Source organism: Sander vitreus, chromosome 3, assembly GCF_031162955.1.
Source record: "Sander vitreus isolate 19-12246 chromosome 3, sanVit1, whole genome shotgun sequence".
Lineage (NCBI taxonomy): Eukaryota > Metazoa > Chordata > Actinopteri > Perciformes > Percidae > Sander > Sander vitreus.
In genome coordinates, this window is record NC_135857.1 from 32,667,151 (window position 1) to 32,686,479 (window position 19,329).

The 19,329-nt window shown below is 40.1% G+C and overlaps 2 protein-coding genes across 2 annotated transcripts; one reads left to right on the plus strand and one right to left on the minus strand.

Annotated features, from left to right (window-relative positions):
• The first annotated feature begins 1,878 nt into the window (after positions 1-1,878).
• Positions 1,879-12,501, plus strand: clns1a (chloride channel, nucleotide-sensitive, 1A). The gene is made up of 7 exons (XM_078247056.1): positions 1,879-2,334; positions 3,750-3,886; positions 5,675-5,806; positions 6,511-6,621; positions 9,415-9,588; positions 11,986-12,052; positions 12,182-12,501. Coding segments are annotated over exons 1-7 (741 nt in total). The 5' UTR covers positions 1,879-2,215; the 3' UTR covers positions 12,183-12,501.
• Positions 12,502-15,038: 2,537 nt separating this feature from the next.
• On the minus strand, positions 15,039-18,518 carry aqp11 (aquaporin 11). The gene is made up of 3 exons (XM_078247057.1): positions 17,821-18,518; positions 16,561-16,670; positions 15,039-15,980 (listed from the first exon to the last, which is right to left on the minus strand). Exons 1-3 carry the CDS (start codon positions 18,423-18,425, stop codon positions 15,880-15,882), a joined length of 816 nt encoding a protein of 271 aa, XP_078103183.1. The 5' UTR covers positions 18,426-18,518; the 3' UTR covers positions 15,039-15,879.
• Between the last annotated feature and the right edge of the window lie 811 nt (positions 18,519-19,329).

Genomic DNA, 19,329 nt, shown 5'->3' on the forward strand with positions numbered 1-19,329 from the left:
AATCCGTTGGTTTTAAAATGTTCAGTCCAACTTATCTGCATTCAAACAGGCACCACTGGATGTGAATGTGGCTCCTTCCATTTCTCTGTTGTACTGTTACTGTAGTATTGCTGTAACATAAATGTTTTCTAAGTTATTAAAACCAACATCCCAGGCATCTCTTCAAAAACACACAAACGTGTCTGTGGCTTATTTTTATTCAGTTAAACTATTAGTTGTTAGAAAATGGCAGAGATTATTCTACAGGAGAGGTTTGAGAAGTTTCTGTGTAAGTTTTCAGACTTTTTCTGCTGTGAATTCCAGCTGACTTCAACCTCTGCCGAAATAGTCAAAACTGGGGGTGCTTTTATGTTATTTCTATAATATTGTACAACTTAAATTGTCATTTTGAGACATTTAAATTAATGTCATCTTCATTTTTCACATATATGCGTATAAACTAAATTTTAATAATTAAGGTTACATGTATTTTTATATTATTACACAAAAAAAAGACATTACAGTGTCTGCCTTTACAGTTTGGTGCAGTCGTTCACTGTATAAGCTTGTGTACACTGCCATCTGGTGGTTACAGTATGTGACTACAACCAGAGCGTGAATGTTCCTGCCCTCTAGCGGCCACAGTGAGCAACTACACTTACATTCCACTAGCGTCAAGATCATAGACTGTATATTAATATTATAATAATAAAAATAATTAATATATATTTATATACAGTCTATGGTCAAGATATACACAATTACACATGAGTAGTACATCCGGTTAAAACATACAAAATAAATGTTTATAAATCATGGGGTGTCATTACACAGTGCGACCACCGGAGGGCAGTATACGCATTATAAATGGTGGGAAGACAAAGTATTATTAAATTAAGGCAGATTAAATTCTAAATGTTTTTAAATACACAATTATAATTGTGTATGCTCTTTTTTTTGTTATACAAGAGAGTTCGGATATTTATATTATTATATATAAAAAAAGATGTATATAAAGAAGGAAAACGCTGTTATGTAAATGTATTGAAGTATTTATCAAGCCTTTTTGGGGGTAATAAGTAATACAAAGTTACGCCCTACTACAACTATTATTTCTAGTCATAGTTCCATTATCTTTATTGTTACTAATACTATAACTACCACTATTCATCGCACCCCCAACGCCCGCCCACCAACAGCCTGGGTCTGTCCGAGATTTCTGCCTAAAAGGGAGTTTTTCCTCGCCACTGTCGCACTAAATGCTTGCTCTTGGGGGAATTGTTGGAACACTTGGGTCTCTGTAAATTATAGAGTGTGGTCTAGACCTACTCTATCTGTAAAGTGTCTCGAGATAACTCTTGTTATGATTTAATACTATAAATAAATGAATTGAATTGAATTAATTCCAATTAATATCCTCAAAATATATTATTAAATATATTTCAAATATTGCATTTATTGTTTTTCGATTACTGTTCTTGTCTATTTTATTTTTTATATTATCTTTAATATAATATATACGGGATGTAGTTGCGCGATGTGACCACTGGAGGGCACCAAAACGTTATTAAGTCTATGGGCGTCAAGTTAGACAAAATGGCATACAAACATTTCCGGTAAGAACATTCAAAATAAAATGTTTATGAGCACTGTGGCTACGGGAATAGGGAGGTTACGTACAAACAGACGTTTTTTTTAAAAAATTTTATTTGCAAAACTTTACAAACATGTAGTATAGAGTTTGAACAGTTCGGCATCATACACACAAAAATAATCATTTCCAACCAGGGAACATTATAACCTTACTTAATAAAATAAAAAAATATATATAATTACGTACAAACAGACGTTACTACGCTTTGTTCGTGGTGGTGACGTCATTTTTTGACGTTGCTTCGACACATCTTGCCGCGATATTTCAGCTTTGAAAGGTCGACACAACTGTGAGGAGTAACATCGCTTGTGTATTTTCAGACTTTACACCGTCTTTGTGGATTCTCTGAACGGCTCGGCCTGGTTGCGCTAACCCCGGAGAGGAAGCGCACAGCCCGGCTCGCAGTTTATCCGCTTCCAGCTGTCGAGCGTTCATTTTCAGAGAAGTTATCCCGGGTTAAATTAGCAAGCTTTTGTGGCACGAAATAGGTCACGCAGCTCCTTGTTGACAGCAGAGTCTGGGTTCTTTCCTCTCCCGACGCATCATTCAGCGAGACTGCAGACGTCAACGGTTGCACGCACGATGGTTTTATTAAAAAACCTCCGTCCTCCCACCGAGGGAGTGAGGCACGAGCAAGTCGAGACCACGGCGGTGATGAACGGCCAGAAGCTGGGCTGCGGCACGCTCTACGTCGCCGAAACGTAAGTGATGCACGTGGCGCTTGTTTTTGTCTTTAAACCACCATTTTTAGTTTTAGGTTGTTGTTGTTGTTGTTGTTTAATCTGGTGTATTATCAGTGTTTGAAACAGACCTTGTGTTAAATTATACAAATACATGACAGAAAGTGTAATAATAGTAATAATAACAGATACATCATAACACCGCCACTCCTCGTGCTAACCACTTCCGGAGTAGTCACTTTCAAAACAAGAGTTGGAAATGAATTTGGTTAAAAACTAATTCGTCACCCAGAGAGTCGGATAAAAACAGTGATGAAGGACGTTTTTAAGATAATTTGCCTAAATAAATGTACTAATCCAACTCTGTAAATAATACTCTGTTCCAAGTAAAAGTCCTGCAATGAAAATGTTATTCAACCCTTGTGCATCACTAGGGACATTTTTGGCTTTTTGAAATTTTCGATAAATATAATTTGTTAGATTCATATGTCTTAAATTTTGACTAAGATGTGAAAATAAGTTTAAATAAAAGACAAAGCAGAACATCTTCACCTTTTGAAAAACTGGATCCATCAAATGTTCTACGTGAAAAAGACTTAAATATTTATCAAAATGGATCAATCTTCAGTTTTCTGTGAGTCGACTAATCCTTTCAGCTGTACTTGTATAAACTGTTGGGTAGTTATAACAAAGCTTAATATTTTATAAGCTCTTCATGTGTTTTGTATGTAAACATCTCAATGTGTAAAGTCATTAAAGCTTCTGGGATTTACTATATTGTTACCTTTTGGGTGTTTTGTATGATCAATCAGGTAAAGCTGAAACTATTTATCAGTTATTTTTTTAGTAATCAACAGAAAATCAATGTTAAATTAGTCGATTATTCGTTCCAGTGTTGTTTGTCAAGCAAACATGCCAACGTGTTTCTCAAATGTGAGGGTTTTAAGCTTTTCTTTGTCATATTGAAGGCAAGCTGAGTGACTGAAGATTTATTTCACCCATGGTGCTCTGGCAAAATATAACAGGATTGTTTTAAACAATTCTTCTGACATTTTGTAGCTAAAACAGGTAATGGATTTAAGAAAAATATGATTAGTTGCACCCCTGTAGTCAGAATCAGTCAGCCGTATGTTTTTAGACACCAGACTACTGACTTTTACTTAAACTCTCCGCTCCAAATCAATCGCTGATTGTCAACTGATAAAGGTCCAAAGTTTCCACAGTCATGAAAACCGTTCAGAACTTGCTTTAAAAGCCTGGAAAAGCACTCAAAATGACATACTAAACCTTTGTGGGGGTCTTGCAGCTTTGTCATCACCCTCTCTCCCCGTGTTTCCTGCCACAGTCAAATGCCATTAAATGGAGCTGTCGGTATGTGCGTGCACCCTTTATGAACCAACAACTGTCAGCTTTGTGTGCAATTTTCTTTTCTGCAGGCGGCTGTTGTGGTTTGACGGCTCAGGGATGGGTTTCTCTCTGGAGTATCCCACCATCGGCCTGCACGCCATCTCTAGAGACGTCAGCGCTTACCCACAGGAACACCTGTACGTCATGGTCAACGGCAAACTCACGGGTGAGAGTGACAAAAAACATTGTAGGATCAATTGTTGAGTTTTTACTTAAAGTCATTTGCCTTCTCTCTGGCGTGATATCTGGCAGCAAACGAGGGAAGGTTTGTTTCAAATCTGCCACTTAATCTAAACACATTTTATTCTTTGGTGTCAAGAATAACCCGTGTTCAGAAAACTCTTTAGTTTCTGTTGTGGTTTTGGGTCTGTGAACCCACCACACACAAACTAAGGCTACGTTTAGACGGAAACGATCTGAAGAGAAAACGCAAAAGTGGCGTTGTGTTTTCACTTTTTATTCCGCGTTTAGACGAGCGTTATGGGCGAGGAAATCTGCGTGCATATGGTGACGCAAAAGTGTGTGAAATGCAATCTACCAAGTCTGCGCGCCTGCGTAGAACCTTCCTCCTACTTGTCTCCCTCTACTACTCCTCCTCCTCCTCCTCCTCCTCTCTCCCTCTCCTCTCCGTAGTAGTGCGACGCGAACAACAAAAGCTGACAATTTTGTCTGGACAGACGAGGAGGTGGAGTTATTGCTCCAAACAATGCCCAGACAGACAGACAGACACACACACACACACACACACACACACACAGTGTGTTTTTACCCTTTATACGGGAACGTGACGGTGGAGCGTTTTTAAGATTTCCACTCTGGAGGGTGGTTTCACTTTTTTGCGTTTTTAAGCCCTAACAATGCCGTCGCCGTCTAAACGAAAGGCAGAGCTGATAAAATATTTTGTCGTTTTCACCCGTGAGCGTATTTGTGTAAATGGGGCCTAAATATTTCCCTACTTATGAAATCTTTACATGAAAGTGTTTATGTGAGTATTTTTTACTTTTGTTTTACCGGAAGGTACCCCCCCCCCACCATGCATTGTTTGAACTAGGGCTGCAGCTATCGATTATTTTAGTAATTGAATATTATATTGATTATTCCATTGAGTTATCGGATAATAAAATAATTTTGCTTTTTTAAAGAGCAATAGTAAAATACTACGGCACCCAGCCGGAGCGCCGCAATATGCAACACCTGCAAGGAAAAAGTAGGGCGTGGAGGGACGACCCCAAAAACCAAAATCACATTTTTTTTTAGTTGGATATTGGACGTGAAAAGAAGGAAATGGTTCTAACGTTGCTCTTTAGATGTGTGTGAATTTCCCAAACCAGGAATAATTTATATAGTTCTATTTTATAGTGATCCATTATCTGTTCAACACATGTTCTGTGCAAAATGTTCTATTAAAGAAAAGAGAGAAAATAAATGTGTGTGTGCTGTAAAGAGGTTAGAAAAAATAAAATCGGTATCGGCTGGCCTAACTCAAAGAAAATCGGAAATCGTAATCGGTCTAGAAAGCTGTAATCAGTGCATCTCTAATTACGATCATCACGTCTTCGATTTGATATCTCGATGCGTCAAATACATTTTTCTATTAAAGCCATATACGATATTTAATTCATAGCTTTTCAAGCAAAACAAAACATTCTGCAGTGCTCTAATACTAAATAAACTGGACACATAAAACTACAGCACTGAGCACACGGCACGTCCTGAATGTGCAAAACGTACCAGAATATGTAAACAGAAAGGTTGTTAGGCCTACATTAAATTATAAACAGAAATAATCGATTATGTCCCGGCCGATTTATCGATGCAGCATCGTCCACGATTCAATGCATCGATTATTTGATTAATTTCAACACCTCTAGTGTGGCATAATGATTCATGTAAAACCAGGAGGAAAGTTAAAGCTATGAGTTTTTGACTGTGTGTCACTCTTATATCCTTGCAGGTGAGAATGAGGCAGATATGGCAGAGAAAGCAGCTGATGACGAGGAAGACGACAGCAGTAACAGCAGCTGTGCCGGTGATGATGAAGAAGCGATCACCGAGATTCGATTTGTGCCCAGCGACAAGGTGGCATGTGAGTGATCACACTGAGGATGAGGGTCGGACTGTTTCTGGTCCTTAACTTAAATATGTAGTTTTATATTTTTAGTTTATTGCCTTAACCAGGGTCGTATTTTCATTCTGATCAGTTTTAACATTTTAATGTCCAAGTCACAACTCAAGCTAACCACACGAGTGATCAGACCAAATTATTAAGACCACAGATTTAAGATAAAAAAATAAAGATAAATGTTGACGTTATTGTTCAGACAGTTTGTTGTAAATGTCCATAATATGTTCTATAATAAGTCCTGGGTCAGCTACAACAACAAGGCACCAGGCTGAAGAACTTCACTTTTCTTTCTTAAATATAAATAATGTTATTCTCTTACAATTAACAAGGACGCTTTGGCTTTAAAAACTACAAAACCTAAAAGACATGTTTTAGTTTCCTTTGATGCGTGCATATTTCACCTGACAATTGTTACGTGTAAATATTTTAAAAGTAACTGCAGCTGAATTGGCCCCAAAATAATCACTAGAGCACCGAATGTGGATTAATCCGCCACTGAAAATAGTCCCCATCGAACACTATTTCCTCCAGTTTGTTTGATAACAACTATAGTGACTAGCTGTTTTAGGAAATTAATAAGAACTTTATTAAAAATAAAATGAGCGTAATCATTTAAATCCATTTTAATCAGCACTGCCTCTAATGTAGCATCTCGTTACATGCAGTGGAGTCCATGTTCTCAGCGATGTGTGAGTGCCAGGCGCTGCACCCCGACCCAGAGGACGACGACTCCGACAATGACTTCGAAGGAGAAGAGTACGACGTGGAGGAGGCCGGTGAGGAAAGATGCACACGCACAGACACACTCACACACTTATTCTAATGTCACCTGCGCCTGAGCAACAGGTCAACATTATATTAACAAATTCAACCTGCTTGGTAAATCATAATTATTTAATCCGTACAACAAGATTCTGGTATTAAGGCCCGCGTAGCTTTGACAGAAACACATTGTTGGTTCAAAATAAATTCACAAAACACCAAGTTTTTTAAAGTTATATAGTTGCAGAAGAGGGAATAAGGTTCCACAGAAATGTAAGCACATAAATAGTGAATAATTAAACGTACTACTGTATATGTAATGTATATGTTTCTGCCGTTAGGGGTCTCTCAATAAAAACAAAACGACGGAGTTAGTTAACATTGTAAAGTAGCGTGGGATCATGGGAGTTGTTGTCTTCACCACCTGACGTCATTGCAGTCAGTCAGGACTCCTTCAGTGTTCGTTGTTCAGGAGGTTTTTATCTGTAGAGGTCTCCTCGGACTCGCTGATTTAAACCGATAAAGACACTAAATAACGTACGTTCACGTTAAAAAAATGAGTTTTTCTCTGAAGCTGTCCGACTCGTCGGTGGAGGGGCTGCGAGCCGAGCTGCTGCCGCCAGCCGAGCTGCTGTCGCTAACGTTTGCTCAGCTTGTTTCTCTGATCTCTTTGGATTCAGACGTCCGATGTCTAATTCGGTTAAAATATATAGTTAAAAACGTCCACGATCTAAAAAGTTTATTGCAAAAATGTGGCTGAAAACTGGATACAAAGTTAATTTATGGCAGCTTCTGCCAGACAACCGCACTGCTAACGCTGATGCTCAAAGGAGACCAAACGTAACGGACTGTTACCTTAATCAAAATGACTTCACTGGGTTTGATTGTTGGAAACATTTGGGGTAATGTAAGTACACAGCTCAACAAAATATAACGCTCTACTCGTTTTTGGACATGTCAGTGTGGAAATGTTGCATATTATACAGTAAAGAAATAGACAGTTTAGTCTCTTAAAATGTCTAAAGGATGAGATCAAGTCTTGATTTCAGTTTTTAAAAAGATGGATATACTTGTTTAATCACTTTTATTGATTGACAATATCCATACACTCTGTCGCAGTTTTAATGTCCGCTGGAACCATTTCAGCAGCAGAGCTTCACATTAATAACTTGGTTCAGAGTTGTTTGGGGGAATTTTGACTGCCCCTGAATATGACAACTTTTTGTTGCTTCTGACCTTTACTGTCATGACTCATTTTAAATGATTTTATCTGCAGCTCAGCAGCTTGGTAATGACTGCTGGTCACACTCATTCAGTTGTCTGACAATAGAAACAGAACAGTATGTAAGTGAGGACAACTGTATTGTGAATTTGGCTGCATTAAAACATAGAGAGCAGGAGGCCAACTCCTTCCCTCCTTCCTTATTTCTCCCTTCCGTTATACATTTTTGGAGAATCAGGTTTTCAGCTGACCGTATAATACCATTCTGTAGACTGACTATAACATGTTGACTCTCATTTATCTCCTGTCTCTCTCTGTTCCCCTGGTTGCTGGGACTCTTTGGTTGCAGAGGCAGGTAAGACCTCCAGCCTTCATCGCTGCACATTTGCAACAACTTAACACCTTCTATTGATTCTTTACAGAACAAATGTGTCTGTTAAGATTAAAAACACCTAAAGTATGGAAAGTTTGCAATAACTAAATGCTTTTTCAGATTCTTATGCCTCTAGTTTTATGGCATTAACAGCCAATAATGCTAGTCTGTGCCTATAATCTCAGATAAGTACAGTTAATACAATGGGGTTGGAGGCTGAGGTCAAACAAAACTAAATGTAACGGTGGTAGAGGTGGATAAAGTCACAAAATACAATTCTGAACAGAGGAATATCAGGAACGTTTTAAAAGTTTTAATGTGAAGTTAGAAATAATGATTAGGCATTATCAGTATCACATTTCACATGTAGGCTTGTTATTTATGTGCAGATGATATTGGTTCAATAACTAATTTAGGAAATGGCCCTAATGACAGCATTTCCCAACATTTTAAGATGACGGGGGTGTTTCTCCTCAGATTTCTGTCAGTGTATTTATCTGATGGATGTCAGCGGTGAACTGAAACATTACAGATAAAGTTCTTGGTATTAGCTGCTGAGTTAGGAAGTGGGCGGAAGTTCAAAATGTTTGTCTTGGTTAAGTTGCTCTTTGGGTGTGTCAATGCCTGCTGTTGGAAGTCACGTATACGTTTCTGTTGTCTACTTTTTGAAATGTAGTCATATCACTTATTTTTATATTTATGTCTGGCTTGTTTTTGCCATTTGTTTTATTGATACTTTGTGATTTTAAATGTTTTTTGTTGTTTTGCGTGGACCCCAGAAAGACTAGCAACCACTGTGGGGAGCCAACTAAAGAATATTTAACATTCATAAGCAGTATATCAAAATGTAATGCATGTTTTATAACGCACTATAATGGTATACATGAAGTAATGTCAGCAGATTTAATTATTTCTTATAATGTTTTTGTTAACAACTAGAACTCCTCCTTTGAGCATCCATACGTGGAGGTTGCTATACAAACCGATAATGAATGAAAAAACAGTTGTAATAATTGTCTTCATAGTGGAAGTTATAATTGTTGAGAAAAACTGTACATTAATAAACACTTAGAATGTATTTATAGCTTTGTACAGCTGCAGTAAAGTGTTTTGCGTAAATGTTAATATAATGCTTATAAATCCTAAGTTTTCTACTCTATACCAAGCACATGGCAGCTGTTATAGCCACCGTCTCTCTCCTCCACCACCCAGAGCACGGCCATGCTGACATCCCGTCTTTCTACACCTGTGATGAGGGTCTGTCGGCGCTCACGCAGGAGGGCCAGGCCACGCTGGAGAGGCTGGAGGGGATGTTAGCCGAGTCAGTCGCTCAGCAGTACCACATGGCCGGGGTCCGAACCGAAGAAGCCAACGCCGAATTTGAAGGTTTGAGTCAAACACACACAGCAGCCTGGTGATGGAGAGACTGAAATTTAACGATAACGCCACATTGATAATAGACTAAAATCAGATATGTTGGACATGTTTCATTAATCTTCTTTAAGAAATCAAGAAAGGGGCCCCATCTTTTTAGAAATGCAACATAAGAGACCTTTCCTTTTGAATGGTAGAAGCCATTTCAGATGACTATCCCTCAAAGGAAGGAGGTCGCCACTCGCCAGTTCATTAAATGAATCTTTTTGCCGTCACCATTCAAAACTTTAGGCTGCTTTGTTCTGTTGCTACTTAACCTGATGTAAGTTCAGAGCAAGTAAGTAGAGCCAAGAGAGACAAAAATCTTTTTACCAGAAGCATGAAACAAAACAAAATGAATGGCTTAACGTGGCGCCTTCCATACACCACGTGCAACATAATGATGAAACTGAAGGAAACGTCTATGTAATTTACTGTTGACTAATGAAAGCTGCGTACTACACTAAACCAAGCTAATACCAAGCTTTCCTCAGATTAACAGCTTAATATTCAATATGTTCATTAAAAAGACAATTTGTAGGGCGCCTGGGTAGTTCACCTGGTTGAACGTGCGCCCCATGTACAGAGGTGCAGTCCTCACTGCAGCGGCTGGGGGTTCAATTCCGATCTGCATCCTTTTGCTGCATGTAATTCCCATCCTCTCTCTCCCCCTTCCCTGTATATCAAACGCCTGGAATTACCTATAGTACGTAGTTTCTGTCGCCCCCATGAGGAATTCAAAGTAATGACAACAAAACTGTCAGCGCGTCCACAAGACACAAGCCTTCGGTGATCGCACCCCCCCACACACACACACACACACACACACACACACACACACACACACACACTTGTACTAGTAGCGTTTATCCCGTCAAATCAAGGAGGACACGGAGGATTAAAAACATGTTGGGCTCTTCAGAAGAGGTCATTATCTTCTAATTTTTATGTCCTCTTCGTCTCCAAAGCTGAACGCTTCTGTTGTCTTTCTCCGTGGTGACGTAAAACGCATCGCTCAAGCTTCTGAGTGCGAAAGATGCCAGACTACACCATTTTGTTAGACCTCTGCTCAGGTTAAAGGTGGGTCGGGGCATAGATGGGAATTAATTACGTCACAAATTTCATCTACCAATAAGAATGATAAAGATGGGGCGGCCTCTAGCTCACCCAGTAAGAGAAGGCAAAACATGATTCTTGCAAATACACTGAAACAGCTGGTAATCGGAGGGCATTTCTAATTGGGTTGAAGACTAGTAAGGAAGGACAGTGAAACTATAACTTATCTTTCAGCCATAGGTTGACTTAGTTTTGAAAAAAGCACTGTAGACGGGGACTGTTCAGACATATTGATTTTTATATTTAGTCACAAGGGGGCATCATCCTTCCTCTTAAAGGTCCAATGTGTGGGAATTTCTCCCATCTAGCGTTGAGATCATATATCCTAATCAACTCTCTCGCACCACGCAGTTCAAAGTACGTATTACAGCTACGGTAGCCTTCACACTTCAAAAAGACGGTCTCTTGCTCTTTTCAATCTCCTTTTTCTGGGCGAAGAAGAAGACTCCTGTTCCTGAAATTTTGATTTTGAATACGTGTGGTCCTCCATGTTTTCTTCTTCAAACTTGCCGGGGCCGGAAAGCTACGATACAAACGTGAAAGGTGGAGCCGTATGTCCTGTATGTCCCTTACCGGCTAACGTATTTCAAGATGGAGCATGAATATGGAGCGTCTCCCCCAGTTCATGCGAACGCAAATGTAACATTTCAAGCCAAAAGGAATACTTGGAATTGATGGTGGTGGTAAATATTCATGAAAAGGACAAGTTTGTGAACGGGCAACACAGATTTTGATAATGAACAACTAACCACATTACACACTGGACCTTTAACCCAGTTTATCACCTGCCAGTAAACTAAGGTTCTAATAATTCCCCATAAAAATGTTTAAAAGAAGGAGGGTCTAAGGCACCTTCTGCATCTGTTTTTTGCAAATTAACATTTGATATTTTGTAAGCATGAAGTCCGTATAAAAATATAGACTTTAAAGTTTCTTATGTTCAAAACTCTCGAGAAATTTAGCTTGAATGTAAGATGTTGATCCTTTTGGTTCATCTGCTTAATGTTGAACTGGGACTTTTTACTTTGTTAAATAAAAAATAAATAAAAGAGCTTCTCACTTGTAGTATCTAGAAGGTCACACAGAGAAGACAGATATTTAACATTTTATTGATATTTCTATAAAGAAAATATTGTTCTCCATTTTGTTTTCTTTAGCACTAATCTGCTGTGAAAGTGAAAAAGATGATGGCGGATTTTACAAGGTTTTGTTTCTGGGATGCTGTAAAAAATTGAGTGTATTTGTTGTTGACAGACGGTATGGAGGTGGATGCAGCAGCGATGGAGGCCGGTCAGTTTGAGGACGCAGACGTTGACCACTGGTAATGAAATAAAAGATGTGACAAGTAGCAACAAAAGACATATTTGTGGAAACGTCTTTGTAAATAAATGTGGACGATCAGATTGTGAGCAGTCTGGTTCATTCATGTGTTATCTGAATCTTTCTGTAGAGGGAAGTCATCTCAGCGGCCAATCAAAGCACCAGTGTTGCATCATGGGATTGGAGGCGAGGACAGCAGCACTTCTTTAAGGCTCTCAGCTCTTACTTGTAATCATCTCACTAGTCTTTTGAAGCTTCTTACATTTTCTCTTGTGTTGAATTGGAGCTCACATGTTGTATTGTGTTGTTGGCTTTCTGCTCACCTTCATCTTTACTAATTTGTCCAAGTCATATATGTAAAGTACGCTGCATACAGCCAAGTCAGCTAACGTAGACTATTGAGATGCAGCCACAAATATCCAGATCCTGTTGACTGTAAAAAAAAGAAAATGCTGAGTTTGTTTTGTACTTAACAACCAATTTAATATCGGATTCTCTGCAAAGGAGAGTTAATGTCTTTGTATGAAATTGTCAATAAATGCATAGTTTTTGTAAGATATTCTTTTGCTTGATTTATTAATTGAACTGAGGTTTGAAAGCTCCACTAAACATTTTTTTTTGTTGTTGTTTTTTGTTATCTTAATACAGGGGTGTCAAACTCCTTTTCCCAGAAGGCCACACTGGAAAAAGAGAACCACACCAAGGGCCAGACATGTAGAGATTATTGACGTGGTTTTGTTACTGCATGTTTTTTTTTTTTTTTAAACATTTTTTTTTAGCTTTTTTTCCTCGGTTTTTGTTCGAACTTTTGTGGCTTTCTCAGACATTTTTGTAAATTTTTTTGCTTTTTCTGACATTTTTGTACGCTTTTTGTCACATTTTGATTGACATGAAGCCCTACAGTACAAGGGTACAAGCGGCCAAAATGGGTTTCCTCAGGAGGGTGGCTGGCGTCTCCCTTAGAGATAGGGTGAGAAGCTCAGTCATCCGTGAGGAGCTCGGAGTAGAGCCGCTGCTCCTTCCCGTCGAAAGGAGCCAGTTGAGGTGGTTCGGGCATCTGGTAAGGATGCTTCCCTGGGCACGTCCAGCTGGGAAGAGGCCTCGGGGAAGACCCAGGACTAGGTGGAGGGATTATATCTCCAACCTGGCCTGGGAACGCCTCGGGATCCCCCAGTCGGAGCTGGTTAATGTGGCTCGGGAAACGGAAGTTTGGGGTCCCCTGCTGGAGCTGCTACCCCCGCGACCCGATACCAGATAAGCGGACGAAGATGGATGGATGGATGAAGCCCTACAGGAAATCAAAGGAGACGCGGGCAAAAATTTATTGTGAAACCAAATTGATATACGGGCCAGATCTAAATCCGCAATGGGCCGGATTTGGCCCGCGGGCCTTGAGTTTGACACGTGTCTTAATACAACACAAAGGGCTCGCAAACCTAAAAACAATTAACACAAACTGCAACTCCACTTTTTAGTGTCTTTAATCTCAGAGGTTTGGTTTTACAGTTCTTTCTGCATTCACAACAGTGAGCTGCAGAGCATCTGGACATTTTAATGATTACCTTCTGGATAGCTTCTTAAGAGGCCAAATCGCACGGAGAAAACATTTTCTCACCTCTAGTGGTAACTATTTATGAAGATATTTTTGTATTTATTTGGTCTTCAGATATAGTTATCTCTGTAATTTCTGCCTCCAGTACAATACAATGGAGGTGACTGCTGCTAAGTTTGTGGCACTCACAGTATTGAAATATATTGCAGAAACTCCACATCTCTTTTCAGAAACAGTGTCCCCGATCAACAACAGAACACATTAGTACTACCTTATTTTATTTATTTGTATGTATAGCCTATAAGTAATGCCTGTGAAAATGATTAAAACTTACAAAAATGTAGAATAAATGTAATCCATAATTTCCTTAAGTTTGGACATATCACATCCTTTATTTGTCCTCCTTAGCTTCTTCGTGGCTCTTGTGTCTCTTTGCATTAAATGCATTAAACCATATTTCAATGACTCTGATAGGCTGAGTTATATTTTATGCTTCACTAGTATGGGTTCCTTTCTTTGGGTGGGGTACACGTTTACAGCACATCGTGCTACTGAAAGGGCACGGGATGGCCGCCATTTCTTGTCCAGTAGAGATGTGAAATAGTGAGGTTATGGCACGAGGAAAGGTTGACTGAAAAGACAATTATCCCCTCTCGAGATATGTCAGAATATTTTCTCTGACTTACATGTTATAAAATTCATCACGCAAAACAATATTTAAGGAACAATAGAAAGAGGATATATGAAATAGTTAAAAGTTTAACAAGACTAAATAGCTAAATGCTAAAATCAGCATGCTAACATTTGTTAATTAGCACGATACACAAAGTACATTTGAGGCTGATGGAATGTCATTACCTGCAGGTATTTGGTCATACAATATTAGACACATTAAAATGTCGACCTGATGATGGTGTAAGGAAAAAAAGTCAAAGGATCACAAACCTTATTACAATCCATCCTGAGGGTGACATGAATATCTGAACCAAGTGTCATGGCAATCTATTGAATAGTTGATATTTAACATTCCTTGGATTATGTTTAAATGCATTGTATCTCACATATTGGCAACTCTTAAGTTTACATTTCGTATTATCTCACGTGTAAAGATCTGTGTTTTTTGTGTTGTACTTGCTTATAACAATAGAAAATGTGATATTTTCCACTAAAAGCTAAACATAAGTCAGTAGAATTCATCCTCTGGGAATCATGAATGTCTGTACAACATTTTATGGCAATCTATCTAATAATTGTTGAGGTAATTAAGTCTGCACCAAAGTGGGGGACCGACAGCCGTCCCTATGAGTGAAAAATTACTTTCAAATCAAAGATGATTAATATGTTGAGTAACCTTTTTTATAGACTGGCTAATCAAGTAAATGCCCTACTACGCACCATTTAAACAACAACAATAAGAAACAATCTTTTTTCAAAATGGGGTCTGACAAAACAGTAATTTAATCTGCCTTTCCATTTTTTTTACAGAGAATACAAAGGCACCAGTTAAATCTGTGCAGAGCTAACCAAGACGTGTGTCCAGTACATTCCTATAATGTGCTTGGCTCTGGAATGTCACATCAGGTACAAACATTAATAATTTTTCTGTTAAGCACTTTGTTAAGAAGTGTTATACAAATAATGTCATATCATACTTAAGTTAGAACATTTTAAATATATTTCCATCATAAATTTGATTAATTAGTGAATTAGCTAAAGTGAATTGTTCTATTACACAAAAAACTTGGCAACTTATTGTAAATACAACACTTTTTTGCAGAATTTCACACTGACATGCTGTAATCTGCCTTAAAGTCATGCAAGTACAAGGCAAACCTTCTTTTGTTAGTTATAATGGCAGATATACTAGGGACAGACATTTACAGTGTGCATTTGGAACAGTTGATGTTGGCTCTGAGGTGGTGATCCAAAAAAAACAAAGTGTTCAAGTGTCTAAAAGGTTTTAAATTGAAAAGACCTCAAGCATCGCAATGACTTTTAGTGTTCTACCAACCACCTCTAAAGTCAAGAAAAATGGTCAATCAATTTCTGCATGCCTTCTTTAGGAGATCTATTTTACAAAAACACTATAATTAGAGTATTTAGTTTTCTTTTCTAGCTTCTAAGGTGTGCTCTTGAGGTCTTTAAAAAAGTGCATATCAGTGCTGTTCATCTTTTTCTAACTCGTGGCGACTGAAATCAGCAGCGGGTTAACAGTGTATCGGTAACAACATCCCCACATATGCTCTGGGTTTGAAATGCTGCCAGGCCGGCGATGCTCATGCCCTCTTCTTGGTCTCCAGGGGGAGATGGAGAGCCGATGATTTTATCGACAGCAGGGGGACGAGTTTATCAAACAGCAGCACTGAGCTCATCATACCTGGAATGGCAAAAAAGAATTGTTGAGAAACCTGAAATCAATGTTTTTGAAGACTTTCACGAGACCAGACAGACAGATACAATAATAACCTTTGCTTCCCTGTGGATACATAATCAAACATACTACTAGTGGTTTCAAAGTGGGGTCTGGGAACCCCCCAGAGGTCCTTGAGGGAGTTCCAGGGGGTCCCCAGCCAAAAAGGGAATCATTTATTATGACTATAATTCCATCCTTCAGTAACACAGCCAGCCTATATGCAAACAGAAATGATGTACACATTTACCAGAGTATACCAGAGTTTGTTTGGTCTGCACCAAAGTTTGAATGAGCTTTCACCCCCCCACCCCCAAACAACCCGGACTATCCGACGAAACGCTCCAGGGTTCGTTTTAAACGGACCAAACAGCTCAGGTGTGAAAGCAACCTTAAACTCCGCTAGGGTTAAAGATTTGTCTAACTTAAGGAAGTCCTGAAGCGTGAAGGTCAATAAAGTTTTTTCCCCATTTCCATATTCTTCAACATGAGTTTTTAAAGTTAATTGCAGATACCCCTGATATCAGCATGCATCAGTGGGTCTTACCCAGCAGCGGGCTCAGCCAGTAGACCAGAGAATACTCCAGGAAAGAGTTTCCACTGCAGCGAAACTGTGTGGAGAAGGCCAACGCAGGGTTAAACACAGCTCCTGTCGCGCTCCACCCCCCCACACACACACACACACACACACACACACACACACACACACACACACACACACACACAATGCTACATTAGAGGCAGTTCTGAATGAAATGAATTGAAATGATTAAAGATGTTACTATTCTATATTTTTCTAACCCATCTATCCCATGAAAACATCCAAACCAACACTGTGTTACTCCATCTCTCAATACATTCTGACTTCCTGTCTGTGGCTGTCAGCTCCAAGTCCATTGGTTCTATAATGAAGACGTAAATCTTCAGTAGGAACTTTTAGGGACCAAAACTGCAGCCACAGTTTACAACTGTGCTCTGTAATTCTTAGTAGAAAGATGGATATTGTTTTATGGTCACCAAGTTCAAACAGCTGTGAAGCATCAATAAGAGGACATGAGAGTACATTAATTCTATACAGGTGCTTATGAAGTGTGTTCACATTGAAGTTGTTGTTTTCCTGTTAGAACAAAACAGGAAATTACAATATTTTCTAGTATAGTAGGTGCAAAAATGGCATGATTAGTATGTATTATATATGTATGCAAAGATTAATCAATTAATAGATTAGTTGTCAACTATTAGCATAATCTATTAATCTAATTAATAATTAAGTTATTTTTTTAAAGATAGAAAAGTAAAACTTCTCTAATTCCAGCTTCTTAAATGTGAAAATTGTGGGCAAAAGACATTTGAGGACCTCATCTTGGGCTTTGGGAAATATTGATTGACATTTTAAACTGCAATTTTAGTCTTACTTAGGCAAAGTATTTTTTTAATCACAAGTAGGTTATCATAACAACAAGGGAATATCCCCAGTGTGGAATTAATAGTCTATCTCTTATCTCTATTATCTCTTGTACTTTGCTACATTTCTAATTACAAAGTAAAAAGAAGTCACATGACAAAGTCCTGATAAACAGAGTGGAACAGAAGAAAGGAGATAGGCCTAAATTAGCAGCTGTAGGTGTGATCACAGACTAAAGAAGAAAGCCTATTTTACCTAAAATCTCAAGTTTGTTGTGTTTTATTACATAGACTATAATAAACACAATACTGCTGCATGCAATTCGAGACCTGCTAAAGTGCTCATGAGCAAGACACTGAGACTCATCAACAAAGACAAACAACAAAGTAGAGCAGAGTCAGCGTCATACCTGCATAAACCACTGTTGCGATGACCGCAGCTACCGCGTGCACGCGGTATTTCTCCTCCACCGATCGCGTGTGGGTTATAGCAGTCTGAACCGCAAAGGCGCATGCGAGCTCCACAGCTGCAGCCTCGGGCAGCGGTGCATGAATGGGGCTGATGCACCGGTAATCGTGCAGCTTGTGTCGCACGTGCAGTCCCGACAACCCAATACCCCAGATCACCGGCACCGCGGCTTGTGCAGCGGCGGCCGCAGCAAACTGGCACGCGATCCGCCCCAGGGCGCAACCGCCCGAGAACCTCGCGCGGTAAGCTTGCTCAAGCGTACCGGAGGGGTTGCCGATAGCCCCGCTGAAGGTGAGCCCGTGGACCACGGACGCCAGGTACGTCAAAGTGAGCGCGAGTCGAGTCTCGATCCCGCCCACCTCGGACAGCAGCTTAAGCTCGTGCGTGCAGCAGCACAGCTGGAAGGTGGACACGAGCTCCACCGCGTACACCGAGAGCCCGGTGTCCGCGAGGGCCCTGGACAACAATTTGCGGGTTACGTCGCTCAGCGCGACGATCCCTGCGAGCAACGACAGAGACACCGCCACGTCTGCAGTCATCTTCCCGGCTGATCTGAGCTCTCTTTCGGGGACTGTCTGTTCTTTCAGCCGCTGGGAGACCCCGAAATCAGCCACTGATGTCTCCTCCCCGGACTCTGGACCCTCTCCTTCGCTGGATCTCGCTTCCTCTGGCGGATGAAAGCCTCGGCTCTGCCGGGCAACTGCTTTATCCCGTATGGATGCCGGGTCCAAAGAGGAGCAAATAGACTTCAGTCCCGGTAGCTCACATGGTGCAGATTGCGGAAGTGACTGAACTCCGCAGTTTCTCTCCTCCTCCCCCACCGATTGCCTCCCTTCTTCTCCAACACCTCCTCCCTATCTTCTACACCTCCGACCCACACTCCTCTACCTTCATACTCTCTGATTTCTTGTCTCCTCTCTCTCTCTCTCTCTCTCTCTCTCTAAACTTGTCTCCCCCTGTCATCTCATCCCTCTCTTTCGTCAGTCTGCACCTGGTTTACATTTACAGGTGCACTATCAGTTCCTGCATGACGTCACTTCTGTTGACGTTCCAAGTAAATTCCAAACAAAACAGAGCAAGCTCGCCCCTCCCCCCCATGTTTCCATAACTGTCATGACTAACTGTCACTAACCCCCACCCCCTCCCCCAACCATCTTGTCGGGTGGTTTGTTGTATTTTGGTGCCTATCCTGTGCCTCTAGTGTTTGTTTGATGTTTACGACCCCTGTGTTGTCTCCCGAGACCGGGCTTTATCACGGTGTGTTCAGGGGCCAGGCAGCTAGCGGATCAAGGAGAAACGCCTACGATTTGAGACAAAAATGAAATCGCGCTGAAACCATGCTGAACTCATAGTGCACCTTTATCTCCAGCGGTGTAGTTTAGTTTTTGGTAGTGAGTATACTTAGATTTTTCCCTCCCAGCTTCATACTCGCCCATCCCAGAA

What these genes read in the sequence shown, in the direction of transcription:
- clns1a (XM_078247056.1), top strand. Translation starts at nt 2,216, where the DNA reads ATGGTTTTATTAAAAAACCTCCGTCCTCCCACCGAGGGAGTGAGGCAC. An exon ending in ACGCTCTACGTCGCCGAAAC is followed by an intron (nt 2,335 to 3,749) that starts GTAAGTGATGCA and finishes TCTTTTCTGCAG; the next exon opens with GCGGCTGTTGTGGTTTGACG. An exon ending in GTACGACGTGGAGGAGGCCG is followed by an intron (nt 6,622 to 9,414) that starts GTGAGGAAAGAT and finishes TCCACCACCCAG; the next exon opens with AGCACGGCCATGCTGACATC.
- aqp11 (XM_078247057.1), bottom strand. Translation starts at nt 18,425, where the DNA reads ATGACTGCAGACGTGGCGGTGTCTCTGTCGTTGCTCGCAGGGATCGTC. An exon ending in GTGGTTTATGCAGGTATGAC is followed by an intron (nt 16,671 to 17,820) that starts GCTGACTCTGCT and finishes GGGGGGGTGGAG; the next exon opens with CGCGACAGGAGCTGTGTTTA. An exon ending in CTGGCTGAGCCCGCTGCTGG is followed by an intron (nt 15,981 to 16,560) that starts GTAAGACCCACT and finishes TTGCCATTCCAG; the next exon opens with GTATGATGAGCTCAGTGCTG.